Source organism: Cornus florida, unplaced genomic scaffold, assembly GCF_030987335.1.
Source record: "Cornus florida cultivar Cherokee Brave unplaced genomic scaffold, ASM3098733v1 CherokeeBrave_3.0.0_Hap2_Chr10, whole genome shotgun sequence".
Classification (NCBI taxonomy): domain Eukaryota; kingdom Viridiplantae; phylum Streptophyta; class Magnoliopsida; order Cornales; family Cornaceae; genus Cornus; species Cornus florida.
The window spans coordinates 80,906,984-80,932,034 of NW_026775580.1; the positions used below are offsets into that span (position 1 = coordinate 80,906,984).

At 35.8% G+C, this 25,051-nt stretch overlaps 5 protein-coding genes across 5 annotated transcripts; 1 reads left to right on the forward strand and 4 right to left on the reverse strand.

Moving 5' to 3' along the window:
* Nucleotides 1–4,270: 4,270 nt before the first annotated feature.
* Nucleotides 4,271–5,506, reverse strand: LOC132277959 (uncharacterized). Its single transcript, XM_059779796.1, has 2 exons — nt 4,792–5,506; nt 4,271–4,614 (listed from the first exon to the last, which is right to left on the reverse strand). The coding sequence occupies exons 1-2, from the start codon at nt 5,504–5,506 to the stop codon at nt 4,271–4,273; spliced, it is 1,059 nt and encodes a 352-aa protein (XP_059635779.1).
* Nucleotides 5,507–13,426: 7,920 nt separating this feature from the next.
* On the forward strand, nt 13,427–14,472 carry LOC132277960 (F-box protein At5g07610-like). The gene is made up of 2 exons (XM_059779797.1): nt 13,427–13,795; nt 14,017–14,472. Exons 1-2 carry the CDS (start codon nt 13,427–13,429, stop codon nt 14,470–14,472), a joined length of 825 nt encoding a protein of 274 aa, XP_059635780.1.
* A 1,942-nt stretch (nt 14,473–16,414) lies between these two features.
* On the reverse strand, nt 16,415–18,837 carry LOC132279023 (phospholipase A2-alpha-like). The gene is made up of 4 exons (XM_059780938.1): nt 17,999–18,837; nt 17,851–17,893; nt 17,596–17,721; nt 16,415–16,865 (listed from the first exon to the last, which is right to left on the reverse strand). Exons 1-4 carry the CDS (start codon nt 18,113–18,115, stop codon nt 16,690–16,692), a joined length of 462 nt encoding a protein of 153 aa, XP_059636921.1. The 5' UTR covers nt 18,116–18,837; the 3' UTR covers nt 16,415–16,689.
* Nucleotides 18,838–18,985: 148 nt separating this feature from the next.
* Nucleotides 18,986–21,298, reverse strand: LOC132279024 (phospholipase A2-alpha). The gene is made up of 4 exons (XM_059780939.1): nt 20,942–21,298; nt 20,806–20,848; nt 20,535–20,660; nt 18,986–19,292 (listed from the first exon to the last, which is right to left on the reverse strand). Exons 1-4 carry the CDS (start codon nt 21,053–21,055, stop codon nt 19,117–19,119), a joined length of 459 nt encoding a protein of 152 aa, XP_059636922.1. The 5' UTR covers nt 21,056–21,298; the 3' UTR covers nt 18,986–19,116.
* A 1,679-nt stretch (nt 21,299–22,977) lies between these two features.
* Nucleotides 22,978–24,668, reverse strand: LOC132278997 (protein neprosin-like). Its single transcript, XM_059780913.1, has 5 exons — nt 24,482–24,668; nt 24,108–24,269; nt 23,949–24,002; nt 23,633–23,779; nt 22,978–23,503 (listed from the first exon to the last, which is right to left on the reverse strand). The coding sequence occupies exons 1-5, from the start codon at nt 24,650–24,652 to the stop codon at nt 23,129–23,131; spliced, it is 909 nt and encodes a 302-aa protein (XP_059636896.1). The 5' UTR covers nt 24,653–24,668; the 3' UTR covers nt 22,978–23,128.
* Nucleotides 24,669–25,051: the final 383 nt, after the last annotated feature.

Consider the following 25,051-nt stretch of genomic DNA (forward strand, 5'->3'; position numbering starts at 1 on the left):
CACTAATTTTTTTTTCCGCATTAGCGAATTATATTCAGGTTGCAGCTGAACTGAATTTTTTTCAATTTCAATTCCATGATTTTAAGTATTTGTTCTAGGAGCAAATTTGATAACTTTTCGCATTAGCGAATTAGTGGTGTTCAAAAATTCAAAATTCATGAACATTTACTCATTTGACCAAATTCATTTTTACTGACCCTGAACATGGGAAGTGAATCTTTGTTTTGCCAATCTTATTTTTAGTAGGATGAAAAGAAAAAGTTTTTGAAAAGTAGAATCCCTTCACATTACTTTTACTGGTTTTGTCAATCTTATACTGCTGCTATGGTGTTGATCAATACATGGAGTCACTGTCTTGTGTTTAGTTACATACTCTTGTGTATCTGCTAGACTTCTTTTATGTAGAAATTTTGAAAGAATATTTATATGAATTATATTCTTAAATTAGGTAATGAGTTGGAATTTAAACGGGCGAGGCGGCGAGGGAATTTAAACGGTTGGAGTTGTTTGCTACAAGATTTTTAGACAAAAGAACTTTAGTACGGAAACACAAGAATGACTGCTGCTTGTCCCAAACTCGTGGTGTTGCCATCCCTACTTTTTACATATTTTCGGCTCTAGTAGAATGGATGCAAAGGATATTTTCCTTTGTTAATTAAAGGAACTCAAAGCATTTTTCATGTTAAAGAGTAATGATAGGTTAATTGACAACGTAATGTTAGAGTAATGTGATTAGTCGATTTAACCGGCAGAAGTGTAGATTCATGCCGGTTAAGTTATCATGAAAATTGTTTTTCCATGTTAAATGGTGTGCCCTAAAGGCATCAAGTCATAATTAGTGTAACAACTTTGCTTTGATTTGAATATTGTATTTTAACGAAAAGAAAATACAAATACATTTTTCATGAATGTGCCACAAGAATTAGTAATTTTCTTATAAAAAAATAAAAAATGGTACCTACCAAATTTGTTTACTCTTTTGAGTTTATTTTTTGGGTCTATTTTTGGAATTAATAATTTATCCATTTCAATTTTGTTTTTATTTTTTTGGGCATTGATTTGAGGCCATTGTTATGGACAATGCTTGTCCTAGGCCATATAATAAGGAAATTTCCTTTTTATAAGTACTTGGCCCAATGAAATTTAACCACGTGTGTAAATTTTTTTTTAAAAAAATTACCATTTTTTTCTGGATAAAAATTAATCCCCAACATCTTTCTCTCTCTCAAACTCTTCCCTCTTCCCTCTCCACTTTCATGGTTTCTTAACGCGAAACTACTTTTGGGTGTAGAACTGAGAAGATAAATATCAGAGAGGATAAAGAACGGAAATTGCTTCATCTTCTTATTGCATTCACCTAATTAAATAGAGGTGTAAAATAACAAACTGAACACAAAAGCTGGAAGTGGTTCCGCATATCTGTAACAGACTTGCATCACTACTAGGATACTCCTAAAGACTAGATAAACCAACAAACTCCTAAAGACTAGGACTAATAGAGATTTATTCAAAATTAAACTCTTAACACCCTCCCTTAAACTAAAATGTATTGCTAACATTTAGTTTATAGAGTTACATCACACTGGATCCTCCATCAAACAGACACCAAGCAATTGTCGTAGCTTCATGAAAAGGGGTAACTTGAGGGCTTTGGTAAGAATATCTGCAAGTTGTTCTTCACTTCTACAGTAGATTAGATCAATGTCTCCATTGTTAACAAGATCACACAAGAAGTGGTACCGCACATCAATGCGTTTACTTCTTCCATGCATAATAGGATTCTTTGACAACTTGATTATAGAACTATTATCACAGTAGACTGAGGTGGGGCTATTTGGATGGTTGTGTAGTTCTTCAAGTAGCCTCCTCAACCAAATAGCTTGACATGCACAAGAAGCAACAACAACAAATTCAGCTCCGGTAGTGGACAGAGTAACAATTTGTTGCTTCTTTGATGACCAAGACACAGCACCAGACCCCATCTTAAAGACATATCCTGAAGTGCTTCTTCTATCATCTGGATCACCTGTATAGTCACTATCAGTGAAGCCAAGTAAATCAGATTTTCTTCCAATCTTGTAGAGTATGCCAAAATTGATGGTCCCTTTCAAGTATCGGAAGATTCTTTTGGCAGCAAGAAGATGCAATTCTGTAGGATGTTCCATGTATCTACTAATGAGACTGACTCCATACATTATATCTGGCCTAGTCGTAGTCAAATACATAATACTTGCCACGATCTGCTTGTATAGAGTGCTATCAATCTTCTTACCTTCATGATTTTTACTTAGCTTCATGCCAAGTTCGACTGGTGTAACAACCGAATTGTAATTCGCCATTTGAAATCTGTCCAAGATTTCTTGAACATATTTCTTCTGTGAAATAAAGATTTCATCAGAAGTTTGTGCTGCTTCAATGCCAAGGAAGTAGTGCATAAGTCCAAGATCAGTCATATCAAACTCAGTCATCATTGACTGTTTGAAATCAGCAAACATAGTACTATCATTACCAGTGTAAATTAAATCGTCCACATATAAGCATACCATTATCAACTCACCAGCAGATCCAGATTTAATAAATAATGTGGGCTCATATGGACATTGTTGAAAGCCTGACCTTGAAAAATATGCAACTATGCGACTGTACCAAGCTCGAGGAGCTTGTTTTAGTCCATATAGCGCCTTCCTTAATTTGCATACCATTATCAACTCACCAGCAGATCCAGATTTAATAAATAATGTAGGCTTATATAGACATTGTTGAAAGCCTGACCTTGAAAAATATGCAACTATGCAACTGTACCAAGCTCGAGGAGCTTGTTTTAGTCCATATAGCGCCTTCCTTAATTTGTACACTTTCTTCACATTCCTTTGTTGCTCATACCCCGGGAGTTGATCAACATATACTTGTTCTTGCAAATCGCCATGTAGGAATGCAGATTTTACATCCAACTGGAACATGGGCCATGAGTTCTGTGCTGCCAATGCAAGTACCAATCGAATGGGATCAAGTCTTGCAACTGGAGCAAAAACCTCTTTGTAGTCGATGCCAAATTCTTGCTTATATCCTTTTGCAACTAGGCGAGCTTTGTACTTGTCAACTTTTCCTTCCCCATTCAGCTTTGTTTTGTAAATTCACTTGACCCCAATTGACTTTTGCCCTTTGGGAAGATCTGTCAATTCCCAAGTGTTATTTCTCTCAATGGATGCAATCTCCTCATCCATTGCCTTCTGCCATTTTGGGTCTTTGACAGCATCTTGGAATGTAATGGGATCACAATCTGAAAATAGAGCATAATGGGTAATGGGGTCATCAAATTGATTAATCCCAGTTACCTCATAATCTTGCATCCATGCTGGTAAACTCTTGGAACGCTGAGGTCGTGACTGGTGTGACAATGTAGGTTGATTTCCTCCGAATGAAGATGCTGATAAATGAGGCGAAGTTGGAATTTGTTGTTGTTCTGTAGGAGAGGATTGTTGTTCTGAAGGAGAGGACTGACTTTCTTCATTCTCAACATCAAAATTGACTGGAATGGACTGCCCTGAAGTATTAACAGCCCATGTCCATGTTCTTTCTTCATCAAATACAACATCTCTGCTGATGACGATCTTCTTGCTGATGGGATTGTATAATTTATAGGCCTTTGAATGTTCGCTAACACCGAGAAAGATACATTTTTCTCCTTTGTCATCGAGTTTCTTCCTCTTTTCATCTGGAATATGAGTATACGCTATGCACCCAAAAATTCTAAAGTAGTCGATGGCTGGTGTGCGTCCAGCCCATGCTTCTTCAGGTGTCATGTTTTGGACAGCTAATGTGGGACTCCTATTCAATATATGAATACTCCAATTCACTCAACATAGTGATCATTTCCCGAAAGGGAAAGCATGGAGAGCAAACAGGACTTTGGAGCTGGTCCATTCAGATATTTGTGGGCCTATAAATCCAACATCTAATGGTAACAAGAGGTATTTTATTACGTTCATTGACAATTATAGTCGCAAAACATGGGTTTATTTTTTAAAGGATAAATCTGAAGTTTTTTCATTATTCAAAAATTATAAAGCTCTTGTTGAGAAAGAAGTTGGGAGAGCTATCAAAACTTTTCGAACTGATCGTGGTGGAGAATACACCTCACGAGAATTTGTAAATTTCTATGAGATGTATGGCATTAAAAGGCAACTTACAGCAGCCTACACACCACAGCAGAATGGCGTGTCCGAGAGGAAAAAACGTACAATCTTAAACATGGTGCGGAGCATGTTGACTAAGAGAAGTGTCCCAAAACAACACATTCTTCACAAACTTGTGAAGGAATATCAATCTGTGGAAGGCCCGTCACCATATTTTTCTGATATAAAGTCTTCAATCCAGTGAAGTTCAGATGCCCATAGCGAAAATGCCATAGCCATGCTGAATCTTTCACCTTAACAGAGAAACAAGAATGAAAAGCATTCTGGATATATATCGGAAACATCCGATTTGCCATCATGTTGACCTGAGCAATTAGACCCTTATTTGGATCTTGAATTCGACACATTCCTACTTTAATGACGATCTCATATCCCTTCTCTTGTAGCTGCCCCACACTAAGCAAATTGCTCTTCAAATCTGGAACATAGAAAACACTAGAAATTGTCTGAAAAATGTTTTCTTTGGTCCGGATTTTGACATTACCTTTTCCCATGACAGAGACTTTTGAGTTATCTCCAAATTTCACCGTATCTCAAAAGGATTCATCCAAATCAGAAAATACTGACTTGTCGCCACACATATGATTACTAGAACCTGTGTCTAAATACCACAAGTTATGGTGTGTTTCTTCCATGGTATGACACGCCATCAGAAGAGTGACTTCATCTTCCTTCTCTACAAAAATTGATTTTTCACCAATTTCTTTTTGTAATTTTGTCCGACATTCATTACCATAATGGCCATACCTATGACATCTGTAGCACTCGACATTTGATTTGTCAAATGGCTTTGATTCTTGATCAAGTGATTGCTGATTATCACGCCCTCTACCTCTGCTTCGGGAATCAAAAACATGGTGATCTTCTGATTTGTAATGTGTGAGTCTGCCTTCTCTGCTACCTCTACCTCTTCCTCGTCCTCGGCCTCTTCCTCTGGATGTTGAAGAGTGATTGTTAGTTGTGACCTGCAATGTTTGCTCCTCTTTGACATCATGATTGATTCTTTGCTCATGAACCAACAGTGAACTCTGCAGTTCATCAATTGAAAGTACATCAATATCATTCGATTCCTCAATTGAACAAACGACATAATTGAATTTTGAGTTCATCGATCGAAGAATTTTTTCAATTATTGTAACATCTTCCATCTTTTCACCATAGATACGCATCTTGTTTGCAATCGCCGTCGTTCTTGAGAAATAGTCAGAAACGGACTCTCCCGGCTTCATATGAAGTGTTTCAAAGTCAGTGCGAAGTGCTTGAAGGTGTGCACGTTTCACCCTTGCATTGCCTTGATGCTTCTTTTTCATCGAATCCCAAATTTGCTTGGAAGTATCTTTCGAGAGAATAGTTTCCAGGATCGAACGATCAATTGCTTGGAATAGCTAATTCTTCACTTTAAGATCCTTCACTTTTTGTTTTTCCAGCTTCATTTTCTGTGCTTCCGTCAACGCCGCTCCACTCAACGATTCAGCAACACCAATTTCCATAAGATGCCAATATTCTTTGGATCTCAGGAAATTCTCCATCAACATACTCCAATGGTCATAGTGACCATCAAAGCGAGATATAGCTGGTTGCACGAAATTTTCAGATGCCATTAGTGATTGCTGCTGCAACACAAGAGTGAGTAGAGAGAGGCTGCTGCTCTACTAAGACCCACTACACTCTTTTGAACTTATGGCTCTGATACCACAATGTAGAACTGAGAAGAGAAATATCAAAGAGGATAAAGAACGAAAATTGCTTCATCTTCTTTTTGCATTCACCTAATTAAATAGAGGTGTAAAATAACAAACTGAACACAAAATATGGAAGTGGTTTCGCATATCTGTAACAGACTTGCATCACGATACTCCTAAAGACTAGATAAACCAACAAACTCCTAAAGACTAGGACTAATGGAGATTTATTCAAAATTAAACTCTTAACATTGGGACGGTCAAAAATTGCCACAACAAACCACCACCGGAAGCCCACAAATAAATTTTTTTTTTTTTTTGAAGTACGAGACACTATAAAATTATTTATTAAGGTTCGCCCATGATTTGGACATATAATATATTTTTATTATTTTGTAACTATGTAAGATAGATATTATATTAATATTATATTATTGAGAAGTGTTAATTACAGTCGCACATGTTAGTCTCTTTGAACATTTATTTCATTTGTTAATTGTCTTTTAGTTATATACGAACTGTGTATATAATTACTATATATATATCGTAATTATACATATATATATATATATAAAGCGGCTGTTATGCAGGGAGAGAGAGAAATTGAGTATCTATATATATACAGAGAGAGAAATTGAGTATCTATATATATACAAACAGCCGCTTTATATATATATATATATATATATATATATATATATATATTGACACACACACACATTTCATTCAAGTGAGGAGAGAGAAGAAATAATTAAAAGGGCACTTTTGTCCTATAAATTTAATTATAAATGTCTCATAACGGTGGAAGACATTTAATTACTTAGCGTGTAATTTTAGGAATCCTGACTAATTAGGGTGCAATTGTGCAAGACAATATTATTTTGTCAACTTATAAATTACTTTTTTGGTAATTAATTATTGGGGAATTGTTCCTTACTTTGATACAAATAGCAAATTAGAGTTACAATTGAAACGCTATTAATTATTGGGGAATTGTTCCTTATTTTGGTAAAAAGAGCAAATTAGAGTCGCTTTCGCTATTGTCCGGATGCACAGTTTTGCACGTTGTTCGTTCCGTTCCTCATAAAGGATTTCGATGTTTGGCTTGATCTCTATGATGTTTGCTCTCATAGATTGCATTCACATTTATATCATGGATCGATGTATTTACATTTAACTATTTATTTATACATTATAGACATGTGAAAATAATGAAGTTCAATTTCTTGGAATTATAATTTGTGTTTAATGTACCACAAATATTATAGCATGTTTACTTGTGGTATGAGAGCTTATTGTCACGCCCCGCCTATGGAGGTTGTGCCACGCAGGCGACACGCAGACGCTGAGGAGGACGCTGCATGACAACTGCATGGCAAGTGGAGTTTCTAGAGTCTTTCGGAGTAGTCTAGAGTTGTGTGGAAGATTCTAGATATGTGTAGTATATTCTAAAAGTGTGTGGAAGGTTCTAGAATTCTCCAGAATTGTGTGGAGTAGTATGGAGGGTTCTAGAATGTTGTAGATATGTATGGAGATGTGTAGAAGGTGGAAGAAGATTCTAGATAATTAATCTCCACCGTTGGTTAGAATGCATCCTAGCCATCCATTAGGGATGGGGATGCCTATAAATAGGAGTAGGACTTCATTTTGCAAACAACAAGTCCTAGAGTGAGTCTTGAGAGCCTTGTAGAGAGCTTGAGTGCTAGCCTTGTACAAAGCATTCTTTGAAGTAATAGAAGTGTTCTTTCCTTGCCAACTTAAGTGCCTTAGTGTGTGTGAGTGTGCAAGCCAAGTGAGGAGAGGGCGAGGGCAACTACAACACTAGTAAGTGCACGAGGGGAGTGTGTTGGCTAAGGTGTGCACGGGAGTTAGGCTGACCAAGTACTTGCGAGAGTGAAAGCAACGTCTTGGTGCCGCACGGGAGCAGCTAGAGTGGTGCTGAAACTCTAAGCCCGTGACAGTTGGTATCAGAGCCAGGTTCGTCAAGGGAGCTTTGTTGGAGTAGACATGGCTAGCGGAGGAGACCACCAAGTCCACGTCTTGGAGCAGAGCTTGGAAGAGAAGCTTGCCACGCACTTGGTCTACACGGAGACCAAGTTTAACAGGCTCGAGAGAAAGATGGCAGAACTCTACGAGCTGATTGACGGCATTGCCAACAAGGCGCGAGAGAAGGAAAGGGACTTGTATGATCAGGTAGACGACTTGCGCGTGGAGATTGCCGAGTGCAAGAAGGAGTTCTCTCAGGCGCGCGAGGTCGTGGTGAAGCCAAGGAAGAAGAAGGCGCCAGAGCCCAAGGAGTACGATGGGGCAAGGAATGCGCGCCAGATTGACAACTTCTTCTGGCACATGGAGCGGTACTTCGAGTGCATGGAGATTGAGGATGATGAGGAGAAGGTGCAGACAGGCACCATGTACCTCACGGACACTGCCGCTTTATGGTGGAGGCAGCGCTTCACCGGTAGAGGCGCAAGAGCAGTTGACACATGGGAGGAGTTCAAGAGGCAGCTCAAGAGGCAGTTCTATCCCGAGTGTGTTGAGGACCTCGCCATAATCAACCTAAGGCGCCTGAAGCAGAAGGGCAGCATAAGGGAGTATGTGAAGGAGTACTCCAACTTAATGCTGGAGATCCCAGAGATGCCAGAGCGGCAACGCGTGTGCTTGTTTATTGATGGGTTGCAGTCTTGGGTAGCCACAGAGCTAAGAAGGAGGGAGCCTAGAGACTTGGCATCCGCAATGGCTATAGCGGAGCGCCTTGAAGACTTTAGGCGTGATGATAAGAGGGCCACGTCTCCCAAGAGGGACCACGGCAAAGGTGGGGGAGACCAGCGCTTCAAGAAACGGGGCTCGCCCAAGTCTAGTGATGATGAGCACAGCGATGAGGAGAGACGCCCACGCCATGATAAGGGCAAGGACCATGGAGAGAGGTCTAAGGCTAGTGGCAAATGGGAGCGCCGCGATAAGGGTAAGTGGGAGCCGAAGTGCTACTTGTACGAAGGGCCGCACATATTGCGACACTGCCCCAACAAGAAGACCATGAGCGCCCTTGTGAAGGATAAGGGCAAGGGCAAGGTGGATGATACGGGCAGCGATGAAGATAGGTGCATGGGGGCTATGCAGATGCTGAGTAGCATGGCGCATGACACCAAGAAAAAGGGTAAGGCGAAGAAAGTAGCTGGGGTGCGCTATGTGGATGCGCAGGTTGGTGGCAAAGCCGTGCAAGCGTTGGTGGACATGGGCGCCACACACAACTTCATTACCCCAGAGGAGGCGCAACGACTTGGCTTGGAGATGCGCAAGACGGAGGGATGGATCAAGGCCGTCAACTCCGAGGAGGCACGCGTGAGTAGAGTGTGCAAGGAGGTGGAGCTATGCATGCAAGGATGGAAGGGCAAGGCTGACTTCCAAGTTGCGGAGATGGACGACCACGACATGGTGCTGGGGCTGGAGTTCATGGACAGAAACAACGCCGCGCCACTACCATGCCTGGGTGCGTTGATGATACTTGGAGGCGAGGAAGGCAAGGCCGCATGCATGGTGCCGCTCGTAGGCAGGAAGGAGAGTCCAGAGGTGGCAGTCAACACAATGAAGCTCGTGAGGACTTCACATCTCCCAAAGGGCGCTCGTACGTTTGGGCCAATGACATATGTGCAAGTGCTGATGACCTGTGAGAGGCTGGGTCAGCTGAAGAAACCGTGACGAGGGCGTCACGGAAATGGGTGGGGGAGAATGTCACGCCCCGCCTATGGAGGTTGTGCCACGCAGGCGACACGCAGACGCTGAGGAGGACGCTGCATGACAACTGCATGGCAAGTGGAGTTTCTAGAGTCTTTCGGAGTAGTCTAGAGTTGTGTGGAAGATTCTAGATATGTGTAGTATATTCTAAAAGTGTGTGGAAGGTTCTAGAATTCTCCAGAATTGTGTGGAGTAGTATGGAGGGTTCTAGAATGTTGTAGATATGTATGGAGATGTGTAGAAGGTGGAAGAAGATTCTAGATAATTAATCTCCACCGTTGGTTAGAATGCATCCTAGCCATCCATTAGGGATGGGGATGCCTATAAATAGGAGTAGGACTTCATTTTGCAAACAACAAGTCCTAGAGTGAGTCTTGAGAGCCTTGTAGAGAGCTTGAGTGCTAGCCTTGTACAAAGCATTCTTTGAAGTAATAGAAGTGTTCTTTCCTTGCCAACTTAAGTGCCTTAGTGTGTGTGAGTGTGCAAGCCAAGTGAGGAGAGGGCGAGGGCAACTACAACACTAGTAAGTGCACGAGGGGAGTGTGTTGGCTAAGGTGTGCACGGGAGTTAGGCTGACCAAGTACTTGCGAGAGTGAAAGCAACGTCTTGGTGCCGCACGGGAGCAGCTAGAGTGGTGCTGAAACTCTAAGCCCGTGACATTATGGTTTAATGTCATTATTTTCCACTAATGTTGCATAAATAATAATTAATATCATGATTTTCTGAAATGATTTCGAAACAGAAAAATCTACTCAAATCAATCTTCCATATTTGCATCGATTTACAGCCTAGTTTTGACTTATTTGGAGCCTGATTCACAAAATTACTGTTAGACACAATGAAAATATCTTTATATATATATATATATAATAAAACTTTTTTTTTTCCGGACTTTGAGATCTCTCCATCATGTATGTCTCTATGGCTACAAAATAATAATTTATTTACATGTTCAATAAGGTCAAATTTTCAGATTCACATATTATTTTATAAATTCATATTTTTAATAAAATAAATAAATACATGTACTACGAGCAGTAATTTATTTAGAATATTCATGTAAAATCATAGGTTGGACAAAGTCAATCAACCAAGCATCGGTTTTAGTGTTTTGGACATAGCTTTTGACCAGAAACTGGGAATTGCTCAAACTTAGTGGGGAGGGAAAAACCCCCTCCAATAAGAATAGTCCATGTCATCACACTACAAATTTATATTAGATATAACAAGATCCCGATCATTATCAAACCCAAATTGGGAGAACCCAATCCAGAACAAGCCCAGGTAAAGTCTTGCTTCCAAATAGACCGCTGACTTAGGCCATTCGGCCCATTTACTAAGCCTAAATGCATACAATCTCATTCAAACCCATTGAAAGCGTCAACAGCCCGAGGAGCCAAGGTTAAACTCTAAGCCCATTTACCGAATCATTTGGATCAGCCCACACGCAGCCCAATCTCAATTAAAGGTAGACCAGTCCTGCTAGACAAATGATTCAGCAAAGAAAGCAAGTTCTGTGCAAGGAAAGTTTTGCATGGAAAGAATTGTAAAAAGGAAAGAATTATAATTGTAAAGAATGTCATATATGGAATGGGTTGAAGGACAAGCCATGCGAGTCCTACCATAATTCCACCACCTTGTTTCTTATAAATAGAGGCCTAGACCTCCAATAAAATCATCGAGCATTATATGCTTATCTCTGAGTATTATATTAATAGAGAGAAATTTTGCACCTACACTCAGTCACTTTAGAAAGAACACTTAAAACCCATAATTTTTTAGTCTAATAGTAATTTTGTGAATCACATTCCAAATATGTCAAAACTATGTTGCAAGTCGAGATTTGGACTTATTTTTCTTTTCCAATATTATTTTCAAAAATCAATCATGCATATATTTCTTTCCGATATTATTTTCAAAAATCAATCACGCGATGTTAGTGAAAAATAATAAGTTCTTAAACCATATGTTCTGATACTACATGTAAAACTATAATTATTCGTGCAAACGTTAATTACAAATAAAACATGAATCACAGATATTTTAGAACTTCATTATTTTCACATATCCATAATGTATAAATAAATATAAATCATAAATATAAATGCCTCGTTTCATGATAGCAAACCTAGTAAAGATCAAATCAAACGTCGATGCCTTATATTGAACGAATAACGTACTAGGACAATAGGCAAAGCGTAAAAACCGATGTCTCCCTCTTTTCAACTTTTGCACACATAAACTACTTTTGGGATCGTCTAAAATCGCCACCACAAACCATCACCCCCACAAATAAAAACAACTCTTTTTTTTTTTAGGTACAAAACATATCAATGGTAGTGTTTTAAAATCAAAGATTCTTTTTTCTATTTTTTTTTTTTTTTTTTAAATATTATAGTTATAGTTTGTGACCTACTGTAACGGATATGCGCTTACTCATTTATCCAAAAGTTCAAGTTATTAAGTAGTGCTCCATATCTATCCATTTATACTCAATTACTTTCTCATTCAGATTTGATGTAAGACAAATATCCCTTTGTAATACCTAACCTCTACCTTCAAATAACAGAGTTCACACTCAACGTCAATGAGTTAACTCGGTTTATCCATCTATCTACCAACAACTTCACAAAAGAGAAGCATGAATCTTGGGTTTTGGATAGTAGGGGATTTGCTTCATGATAGAAATAGAATCATGATCTCCGTTCTGTCTTTGTTTATTGTATTCTCTTTGGTACTAAAGTTTTTAGTATTTGTGATTTTAAAGTTTTGTTCTTTGATCAAGTTTGATTTTGGAGTTCTAAGAACTTTTTGGAACTAAAATTAAAACTTTACTAACATTTTATTCATCTTAACCAAATTCATATATAATAATTAATAGCAGACCTGAAGATGACAAGTGAATCTATTGTTTTGTCACATTTATTTTTCCTTGAAAAAAAAAATTTTTGTTTTTTATTTTTTAACATTCCAGAATTTGAACAGAACGAAAATAAAAAAGTTTCCAAACAGTAGAATCCCTTCACCATACTTGTAGTTTATTCATTTTTCCTCCTTTTTCTGTCTAACGGAACACCAGAGATCCTACTTCTAACCCACCCAATTGTGCATGATGATTGATTTATATATATACAAAATTACAAATGTCATAGTGGAGAGCCAAAAAAATGTCATTGGCGAGATAATCATAATTAATGTCATTAAAAATATATTTCTTAATATGTATAATCAAATGGACTCTTTCTTGTTATTTTTTCTTGTGCAATAAATGTATACTTATACACAAACATTAGGATTTCAACTTAGGTTGTTGGATGTACAACTTGAAATCTTCAACTTCAACCCAACTCTAGCATGACGTTTAAATGTTTAATCAAAACTATTTAACTCAAACTCAATTTATCTTTTTATTGTTAAACTCAAGTTAGGAACTTGAACTGAGATTTTGGATTAAAAGGTAAGATAATTCAGATTACCCATATAACAAATTTGAAAATTTAATGTGATATTGAATTAATTTCAGATTAAATTATTTCTAAACAAGAAAAAATTTAAAATATTAATATAAATATTTAATAAATTACAATCAGATTCTTTAAAAAATAATTTTTCAAAAAAAAAATGATTATAATTTGAATATTATATATAATATATTTAAAATTATACATATATATATATATATATAAACAATATTAAAATTGGGTTTGAGTCGGCACCAGTTGTTAGCATCTCAATCCAAATCAAACCCCCCTAAGGCAGGTCACAGAGTCTCTGAACTCTGAACCCACTTGCTGCTCAGCCACTGAAGTTTCAGCGATGCCCTCAGTCAAAAGAATCGGTAACACACCATCGGTTGATGTGATCGCCGGCAACGAAGACCTCTTATTCGAAATCCTCGTCCATTTGCCTCCAAAATCCCTCCTAAGATTCCAATGTGTATCCAAACACTGGCTCTCTCTCATCTCCAACCCCCAATTCCGCAGCCACCACTCCCGGCGAAACCCTAACTCCGTCGCCACCGCCCTCTTCTATTACAAAAAATTTCCATTTCCGGAGTTCGGCTTCCTTTCTCTAAAAGCCCTAGAAAACCCAACCAATAACACCCCCTTCCATTTTCTCGATTTCCTCAGCACATTCAACGAAGTTATTTACGCACATTCTTGCAATGGCTTACTGTTTGTCGAAGTAAGCGTTGGTTATCTCAGGAGTCGTTTCGTCTGGAACCCCACAATCAATCAATCTATCAAACTTCCCAATGTAGTTAAACCTATGTATTCTTGTATTGCACCTTTCAATTTAGGTTTTGATCCTTCAAAATCACATCACTACAGAGTTGTTTGCTTTTGGTTCATGGTTTCGTCTAAAAATTATCATTTTTCAACTTACAAATCGTTTTGTAAACCCAGCTGTGGAGGGACTCCGGTGAGTCTCTGACGCACGTAGGTGATAGAGTATCCTATTTTTACAAGAAAGGGGTGTATTGGAATGGTGCGATTCATTGGGTCTCTACATCTCAGCCTTTCTTGTGCTTTGATGTGGATGAAGAGCACTTTAAAGCAATGCCCTCGACTTTGATCCCGAAGGGGAGAAGCGAGAGGAAGATTAAGTATTTCGGGGTGTCTGGAGATCATTTTCATCTGATTGAGATATATGGGCCTCGAAGGACTGTGTTTGATGTGTTGGAGATGGAGGGAGACTACTCGAAATGGGTCGCCAAGTTTCGGGTTGATCTTGATGCATCAATTTCCATTGATAACTCACCAAGACCTGGTGGAAATTTTAGTATACTCTCTCTTTTTCTGGAGGAAAAAGAAGGCCGTATGCTTTGGAAGAAGCTTGTACAGTTTGGGAAGGGGTTTTGATTGATCAAAAAGAAGAATCTACTTCAACTGATATGCCCTTAGGCACGGCCATACATAACATAGAAATCACACTTGAAGGCTTGTGTTATCAATATCTGGTAAGTTTTTCTTGTATGATCTTGGTGACATGAGTTTTAGGGAGCTTCTTGATATAACACCTGTAAATTTTCCTGATCATGAGACACCTGGAATTCTTAGTGCCATAAATTTTTGTTTTCGGTCAGGATACAGATGGCATTGTGTTTGTCAATACATTGAGTCACTCTCTTGTGTTTAGTTACACACTCTGTGTATCTACTTCCGTACTTTTATGCCAAATTACTACTTTCTAGTTTGTAATCAAATTTTTTCTGTTTGTTGTTTGTGTGTTACTGTAAAACTTATGGAGCCCTTCTTGTCCAAAAGTGAAATCTTAAATTACCTTGGACAGAGGTTCCACTATTGTTGGTGTCAATTCCATTTGTGGTTTTCCATTATTGGTTTTCTCTGTTCTAGACTACTTGTCATTGAAGTTTTAAGCAAGTGCTCAACTGTAATGTCATTTGTAATGACTTATTAGTTGAAACTAGGCTTATCTTGATTATTGCTTCAGACTGAGATTTGCTCTACCATTACTAGTTTTAAATTCCATTCGTTTGAGTGGGTCGATTTCAAATGAAGGGAAAGTTCATGTTACAAATATATTGGAGAGTTGGCTATTAGAGTTGGATTGAGAGTTCAGAGGAGGTGGAGGACTAGAGGGGGATCCTTTTTGGCATGGATTAGAAATAATGCCCTTGTTATTTTAAATATGCACATATATACATGTAAATTTCATAAGTTATATCCTTTATATTATCAAACCCAAATCTACTGGTTTCAAACCATCCCATCTTAATGGTGTGTTCTAGTTTCATAAGAACTCGGCGTGCCCGTGTAATGTAGGGGAAGTGAAAATTTTGAAAACAATGTCTCAGCAAATGCAGCATGGAGAAACAAATAGATAAAAACATGAAAATTGTGAGATAGCGAGGGACTACTCGAAATGGTTGACCGAGTATTGGGGTGATCTTTAATTGCTCACTACTGCATTTCCAGATGGTATGTGATGAACTTGATATCCCGGCCTGAAGTGTGATGAATTTAGTGTACTTCCACTTATTGTGGATGAAAAAGAAGTCAAATTAAGGATTGTGTTATCAATTGCAGGTCAAATTATCTTGTTTCGTCTTTGTGACATAACTATCAAAGAGCTTCCTGAAATAACATTGGGTAATCTTCCTTAAATCACACCATTTTCATCAAAATATGGATTGTATTTTGTCAGTCAATACTCAATACATTGAGACACTATATTCTTGTTTAATTGTTAGGTAACTACTTCATTTTCATGCCAAATCACAATGTAATAACCCCCTGTTTGTTTTTCAAAACATATGGAGCCCACATATCCGAATGTGGAATCCTTACCTCGGATAAACATAGTTAATCTCTACTATTGTTGGTCTCTACTCGATTATTGCTTTCCCTGGTGCTAGAATAATCATCCTTGAATTTGTAAGCAGTTGCCTTGTGCGGACATATGGACCATGCATCTTTGGTTGGTGAGGCCAATGGTGTAATGTCTAATTCATTGAAACTGAGGCTTGTCTTGATTCATGCTTCAGACAGAGATTTGTTTTACTGTTGCTGGTTGTAAACTGAGGCTTGGCTATTACAGTTGGATTGAGGGGTTCGAGCAGGAAGATGGAGTAGAGGAACATTGACATAAGGGAGATATATTTGGTTGGGATTTAGGAATTAGGATCCATGTGTAGTTTCGAATCCTTTTCGGCATAGAGTACAAATAATGCCCTTCACATTTCTTTTTCAAATTTGCACATATAGGTCTAGGAGGATATGAGTTTGGCACCGGACAAGTGATGTTATTTCACAAGTAGAAATGTGATGTAGAAATGTGGAGTGCGAAAATCATTTTCTATTACTATCTTATTACTAAAAGCACAACATAGATACAAAAAAGTTGTGTGTTTTATCGACTTTGTTATAGATAATGGCAGATAGGTACTTAACAATGTATCATTGAGGTAGACCAGGTCTGGGTGGGCTTCAATTTCTGAAACCATCCCAACCCGAGAATTGATCAGGCAATGATGATAGCTTCGCCCAGCCTGTAGATCAGAAAAATATGACATTTCACGGACCACTCGAATGCTTGGTTTAGTATAAAAAGGGAAATCAAGGCTTATGGAGGTATCTTCCAGCAAGCAAAGCAGCATCCATGACATATATGATGAGTTTAGTGACCTCTTCAACTGAGCATTTGTTCCCTTCAAATGTTGGGCCTTTTTCTTTCTCCGTCTTAGCTACACACTTTAGGAAGTTCAGGCTGCACTCTTGGCTTAGATACTCCTCTGCACCACCATCACCACCACTTAATATATATATATATATATATATATATATATATATATAATATGAATTACATTCTTTACAAGTAGTAAGTACACAGGTGCACACACATACCTATGTCTTTTGTTCAACTAAAGTAATTGTCTATTATCAATTTATTGTTTAGTTGGTTTAATTAATTTTTAGATTTTTTGTCCCATGATAGAAGGTTGACTGGTTGAGGTCTGCTTTCAGGCTAACATGTATTTATAGGAATACATATGTTTACAGCAAATGCAGAAATGTCAAGAACACCCTTATCTTGTAAGTTAGCTAAAAAAGATTATATGGACAATGTGGCCTACAGTTTTCCAAATAACACATTTCTAGATCGGAGAGGATCCTTATTCGAATAAATAGGGGTAAATATATTAGAACCTTTTGTCAAGTTGAATAACTTATCCAAACAATTTCCACCACTTATTTTGAGGAAAATCATTATGTTTTTTAAACTAATTCAATTTCTTCATATATTCTTTTTTAACCTAAATGAATAAATAAACAAATAAATATGTATATATTCCTCTTTATAATTGAAATACCCTTCTTTGAGAAGGACCAATTTGCCACCAAGCATGTATATTTCATTAATTTGACTAATTTAATTGGGGAAATTTAGTCATATAATTATGAAGTGTATATAAAAAAAAAAAATAAAAAAATAAAAAAAAAGAGTGAATGTGTAGGACTCACGTTTTTTAATTGCTATGCAGTTATCATGCTCCATACAACAAGCGTCAAGGCCATCACATGGTTTCTCCCCTGCGCACCCGGTATACAAAACTCCACAGTATTTCCCATATCGTAGAAGTGGAGGCACTATATATCATCATTCAATAATCAAATAACAATTTTTTATTTTTTCTCACAAAAATAAAAATTACTATAATTAACTCATTAATTATAATTCAATCAAGTGCCCCAAAAAAAAAAAAAAAAAAAAATTACCTGTGCAAAATTCTGATAAACATGTTTTACTGCAATTATTAACCTAAAAAAGTAAATAACGAGAAAGAAAGAAAAAAATTATTCATTGGAAAAAGAAAAAGGAAATAAAAAAAAATGGCGGGATGAAGAATGACGGTGAAAATCTAACCAGAGGGAAGCTGACGTGAGCTTGAAAGCCCTGGGGTTCGTGGGCATGAACACAAATAGGAGAAAAGTTGAAGACAATGAAAAGAAATGAGAGAAGAATTAATTTCAATGAAGCCATTAATCTTCTGTGAAGGCGCAAAGAGAGAGGGAGAAGACAATCCCTCAGTCCTCTTCTGGGCTTCAATTACATATTTCAATTTTCTTCAACTATTCCTCCTCCCTGTGCATATGCATCAGAGCCTTCAAGCAAAACCAGGCTTCTCCATTTTTCAGCGTACATATACACCTATATGTACTATATATAGTTATATAAATCCTATATATGAAACTATATATATATAAGGTATGTGCTATATTTACAAAAGCCAACGGTTTCCAAGAGGATTAGCACAAGATAATTACAATGAAAATCATAAATCCCATTAATAGTTGCTTTCTTCAAGTATGTTTTTTCTCGGATGATATAATAGAGATGATTTATTGCTTGTTTTGTGATAACATTTCTTAGTTTATTCTAGACGAAAAATTTGTGATAACTTTTTCATGATTTGGATAATATTATGGTTTTGTGAAAAGTGCTACCACTCCAAATAATAATAATAAAATAAAAATATACTTTATATATATATATATATATATATATATATATATTCTGAAGGGTCACCCACGGCTTAAAACAAGTTGTTATTCTATTTTACACTCCTAAATTTATATATTTTTACATTTATATTCATAAAATTTTAAAATTATCCTACTAAAATTATAAAAAAAAAATTCCCTCTAGATAAATTTGTCTCTTCTAATATAAATTTTTAGATCCATCCCCGACTCAAAGGACACTTTCATTGGAAATTTGCTCGGGGGATGTATACACATGCATGTTGCAGCTGATGTGAATATAAAATCCAATACAAGTTTCATTTGCCATACATACATATATATATATATATATATATATATATATATATATATATGTATGGTGGAGGAATTAAAGTAATGATTGGTTTATTAAAAAGAAAAAGAATTGAACAAAAATAGAGAGGAATTCCACTTTTTTTTTTTTTTCTTTTTCCCCTTAATTTTGTGCATGAAAGGAAACAAGAATAAAAGAGTAATAAATCAAGGTTTGTGAAGATATCTTCCAGCCAGCAAAGCAGCATCCATAACAACTGTGATAACATCAATAACATCATCAACTGAGCATTTGTTCCCCTTAAATGACTGCCCTCCTGCACTCTTGAAATTGCTTGTGCAGTTTATTAATTTCTGGCTGCACTCTTGGCTTAAATAGTCATCTGCATCCATCACAACCACACCATTTAATTTATATTACTTCAATATAGCTTATATATATATATATATATATATATATATATACACACCCTCCACTCCACTAAATCAATAATTGCTGTTCAAATATATAACAATAATTTTTCCTAACTTGCATCACATGACCATGATATACATCTTTCCTCACAAGAGAAAGGTCACTGTCCTCATTAATTGTAGTAGGGACATTTGACTACCACAACCTTTAACTAATATTAAATATAGTTTCTTCTTTCTTACTTTCTTTTTTTTTTCTTTCTTTTAATTTTTTTTCAAAGTAAATTTTACGTTTCACATCTTCCGTATCATAAAAATTACATTTTTTTGTCTGAAACTTAACTTTTTAAGAATATGATGTTTAGTTTTATACTACTTCCATTCTATATTAGATATCTACCTCAAAAATTTTGACTCATTATGTGAATTAAAGTTTTCAAAATGAATATTTAATTTAATACACAGATAATATATAAGTATATAAAAAGAATACGATTAAAACTGACTTCAAACCTCAAATGACTCGAAAATAAAAGATGATAGTAAATTAAAATTTTCGACGTGGACAACTAATATAAGATAAAGGAATTATTATTATAATGGTAAGATTTACATAAAGTCTTATTTTAAATTTTAATTATTTTTATAATTTCAAGACAAGAAAAATAAATTAGGAATATTAAAAAATTAATACATTAAATTTTGAGTTGAAAAAAATGATTTTAGGACACGGTTTTGCGAAAAGGAGAGAAAATCATTTTTTCTGTTTTCTTCCTGATGCTTTTCTATTGTATGATTGTATCTATAAGACTATAGAATATAAAAGAATAAAAAAAAAAAAAAGAAGCTACCTTTACCTTTTATCACTTTTTGTCTACCCTCACTGAATGTTTTTTCATTTTGATAATTGAAATGATGATGCCCTTGTAAGGAGGGACCAGATTGCCCGGCCATCAAGCGTATAATAATTTGACTAGGGCAATTTTGTCATTTACTTACAATTGTTGCCCTATCACCTAATGCTCTATAAAATAATTACTCTGTATGTATTAAATATATTCATGATGTAGACTTGCACATAGATTTATTAAGAAGTCAATTGTTATTAGAAGTGTAAAATGTTTATTGCCAGCTGGAAAAAAAAAAGAAAAAGAGAAAAGAAAAAAAAAAACGAATGAATCTGTAACAGTAGTAGTCATAAATGAACTCACTGTTTTTAGCCTGTATGCAGGCATCATGCTTCATACAACAAGCATCAAGGCCATCACAAGGTTTCTCTCCCGGACATCCGCTATACAGAAGCCCACAGTACTTCCCATATCGTAGAAATGGAGGCACTATATATACATACATACATACATATATTAATATATATATATATATATATATTATTCAAAAATGAAAATCTATTTTCAGTAAATATCATAAAAATAAATTGACACATTAGCTAGCTACAATTATTCAAACACATAAAAGCTGTACCTTTACAGAATTCTGATTCACATTTTCTACTGCATTCTTTACTCTACAAAAATGAATAAAGAAATTAGAAATAATAATTTGTTGAAAAAAAGGAAGAAGAAAAAGGGGAAATCAAGAATGATAATGAAGAACTAACCAGAGAGAGGTTGGCATCTGCGTGAAGGCCAACGTAAAGGGCATGAGTGGAAATTGAAGAGAAGTAGAGGACAAAGAGGGAAAATGAGGGGAGAGCTAACTTCAATGAAGCCATTGATGGAAAAGAGAGAAACGCAGAAAGAGAAAGCACTGAAATGTGAAGAATTAAGCTTGGGTTTGCTTGCAGGGCTCTGATTTATAGGAAAGAATGGTTGGATACAAGAGGGAGAGGTGTGTGTGTGACTCTGTGTGAACCACTGTGGGAGGGACTCACTCCCCGTGGTTGGCTTTTGTCTTGTAACGTCTCGTGACCTGTTTTTGTAACGTTGTGTGCTTCACACTTCTCTTACTCTAGTACAAAAGAAATATATATATATATATATATATAGGAGTATATAATTAACATGTGACCTGTTGGTATTGGGTTCCTTTTGGTGATTTAGGACTTTGAACCAACTCATTTAAATTGAAATTGAGTCCCAATGTGGTGACAGATAACTAGACGAGCTTGTTTAGGTTTATATAAATGCTACTAAAGGTTGTCTAGTAACATGAAAACATATGAAACTAGTAATCTTATGATGATGTCAATTTATAACTTCTTAAGAGATTATAAATGTTAAAATGCGTGTCTAATCTGTTTGAAAGACGATAGTAAAAGAATTTTATATTTTACTTTATGCAAGTATAAAATCTTCTATTAAGAAGACTCCAAATCGAACATATTTTTCATATTTTATTAGGATAATTTTCGTGATAAAAAATATGGGCTGAACTTGAAATTTATGTTATCATGACAAGTTGCTAAGATTAAGATATACGGTTTTATTTTTAATTTTAAATTATTTTTCAAGTTAAAAACATTTTGAATATTTTTGACTGAAATTAAAACTTTGAAATTGAAATTGAAAAAAAAAAAAAAAAAAAAAAAAAAAAAAAAAACTTATAATATTAAATCAATTTTTATTTTTATTTTTATTAATTTTTTTGTGTCCATTCTACTGATTCCAAAACTACCCTCATCAATTGCAACTAAAAGACGGCCTACAAATAGGAAGGGAAAAGCTTGAAGATATTTTCAAGCATATGTCGTCTACCCTCAAATCAAATTCTTTGGCAAAAACTGAACCCTTCAAGATATTTTGGCTTTGGTGTTAATAAAAATATTAAAAAAAGATATTTTGAGCATCTTGTCTCCATCAAACTGTCACCTACTACCATATTACTAATGTCCTAAAAAGTAAAAACCCTGAACTCATAGGGCATTATTACAATAAGTTCTAAATTATGCTCCTTTCATGCCTTCTTTCTTTATCGACTTAATTTATGGAAAACAATAATAATGACAAGATAAAGTGAAATCTCTCATCACACAATAAATTAGGCACGAATTAGAATCATACAAATCATGTGGTAGTTATCATTCCTTTTCAAACTACATCACCATTCGAACTCTAATTTGCTTCTCTGACGATGATATTTGGAACCTCCTCTTCTTTTTCTTTATTTTTAGGTGGTCTTTATGGTACTCACTCCAACAAAGAGTATGCGAGGCATAATCTAAATTATATTATTTTTCTAAATGAGTATCACTTTCTAAATTATATTATTCTTCTAAATGAGTATCACTTTCACGTTCAGCGTGTGTTTCTATTTTTGCGTTTTGTGCGTTCTTTTTCTCTCAGTTCCTTTTGTATGATTTCAATTTTGTCGATTTCATACTCCCGCTCCTACACACGGCGTGACATAGGACCTAACAAAGGAAGAAAGTGGGGTTTTAATTTCTCTCCCACTGTATTTTTTACTTCAACATACTTTAAATTAATTTTGACTGGTATCACTAGGATGCTTTTCTGATAGCATTAATGTATACCTAAATTGAGAGAGACGACATTACTTTATGGTACACAGACTATACATTCGTGGTAGAGGTAAATCTCGATGATGATGATCATATCCTAAATTTGAAAAACTATTCAATGTGACATCCATGTGCGGGTGTCATGTAGGGTACACAAATGAATCACGATTTGGATATCATTGTCAAGCATAACATTGTGTTGTTATCACAGATGTACTGAAAATTTCCAATTTTCCATCACAAAGAGTAAATAATAAAAATTAATAATTAATTTCTAACTCTGGTTTATTTAATTATTTTGGGTAAATTAATTATTTCTATGATTTATCATGGACATCTTGCTGAATACCCTGGACCCCCATAGAAGAAACTGATGCCAAAACCAGTGTTGTTCATGAACTGTAAATCATAGCACTGAGGATTGGACACATACTGAATTAAATCTACCGGATCTCTGAGTGTGTTTGAGCTGTCTATGAATTTAACATTGCGAAAATAACTTGATCTTTCGTAACCTTGAGACGAAAATCGGCCACTTCCCATTTCAGTTGTTGTGTGATGCCCTGCAGATTTTCGATTGATGATCTCCCCACCCCAAGTTAGCCTCGAAGCACCGTCCGCGAAACCTTTGAAGAGGGAGGCAGGCCAGTATCCGACTACTAGGTTTTGCACCATCAGCCACCAATTCCCAGTCTTCTTGTCCTGAAAAATATTTCATTTTTGCAAAATTATACAATAAATTCATGTTACATTTTTATTTGGTAAAATATTAATTCGTGTTACGTGAGGAAGATATCAAACATGTATATATATATATATATATATATATACCTTGTACACAGTTATGGTTATGTCGAATGGCATTCCTCCGTATATGGAGGTACCTGGTATGGCAGAACCGATGGCGAAATTTCGACTTGTTTGCACAAAACCAGGGCAATCAAGATCATAGCAACCTGTGCTTTTGTAGTTGTCTCCCTGATTAATTGCGACAAATAAAAATATATATATGTTCTAAATCAAAACATATATGAAATATGTACCAACACTTTCAAAAAAGAAAATACATTGCAACACACATTTAACACAAGTATATGAAATACACATTGCAACACAAGACTCACAAGTATATAGGAATTAAACTTACTGTCCAATATATGAAGAACCTTGTCATATTATCGTGATATCTCCGAGGATTAACCTAAAAAAAAAAACTATGATCAATATTTTGATTATACTACTTTAATATTAGTCTCTCTTTCTATAGATCATTGATCAAATATGAGTGTCCTTGTGCTAGACTTACAGTCCATCCAGCTTCAATAGTGTTCGATCCTTGTTGACTTTGTGATCCAACCCAAATTTGAGAGAGGCTAAATTCAGTCAACTCTGTTTTAGGGTTCCACACACTAACTGAAGCTTGCCCCCCATAGCAATTTTCATCGAGTACTGCGTCGGCAACGGCATACTAATTCATGTACAAAAATCACAAAAATATTTCAGTGACTTTTTTTTTATCTTTGTATGTATTTCAAAATGAAAAGGGATACTATTGTGGGCGTGTTCGTATTTGTTTGAGCTTTTGAAAGAAAGAAATGTGTATATAAAAGTACATGAGAAATGTAAAAAATTATGAATTATGTAAGAGTTCGGAGAATTTAACAAAAGTACCGTGCGTACCTCATGTGTGAAGTTACCTGCTCCAACAAGCTTGTTGTGAAAGAGTGATGGATTGTTTGGATGATAATTATAATGTTTTGGAGTTCGTCTAATGGGGATTGTTCCTTGTGGGCATTGTTCATTCTTATGCCAAAGTTGAATAAGCTCTGGTTGTGAGCTTTCTGGTCTCATTCCACTTGGATAAGAGCTAGGCTTCATCTATTGATCAATAACCAACATATATATATATATATATATGAGCATTTTCATCCTTTAGATATTCAATCCAAGTGTATTAAGCTATTAACCAAGTGGTTAAACACTATAAAAAATCTATGTAAATTAAAATTGGGAGATTCTAATCCAATAAGTTTCTTTTCAGGTCATATGGTTTAATCACGAAAGTAACATCTGTCATAAAATGAGATAGAGAGGAATCCATGTGAGTCCCTCTCTATTGCATTCCACGGCTGGGATGCAATTGGCCAAGCATTTCGGCTGAAATACTGAGCCTAACACTTTTTAACTTTTTTATTACTAGTTGTATTTTCGTCATGAAAATAAAGAAACTAATTTACATGTAAAAATATA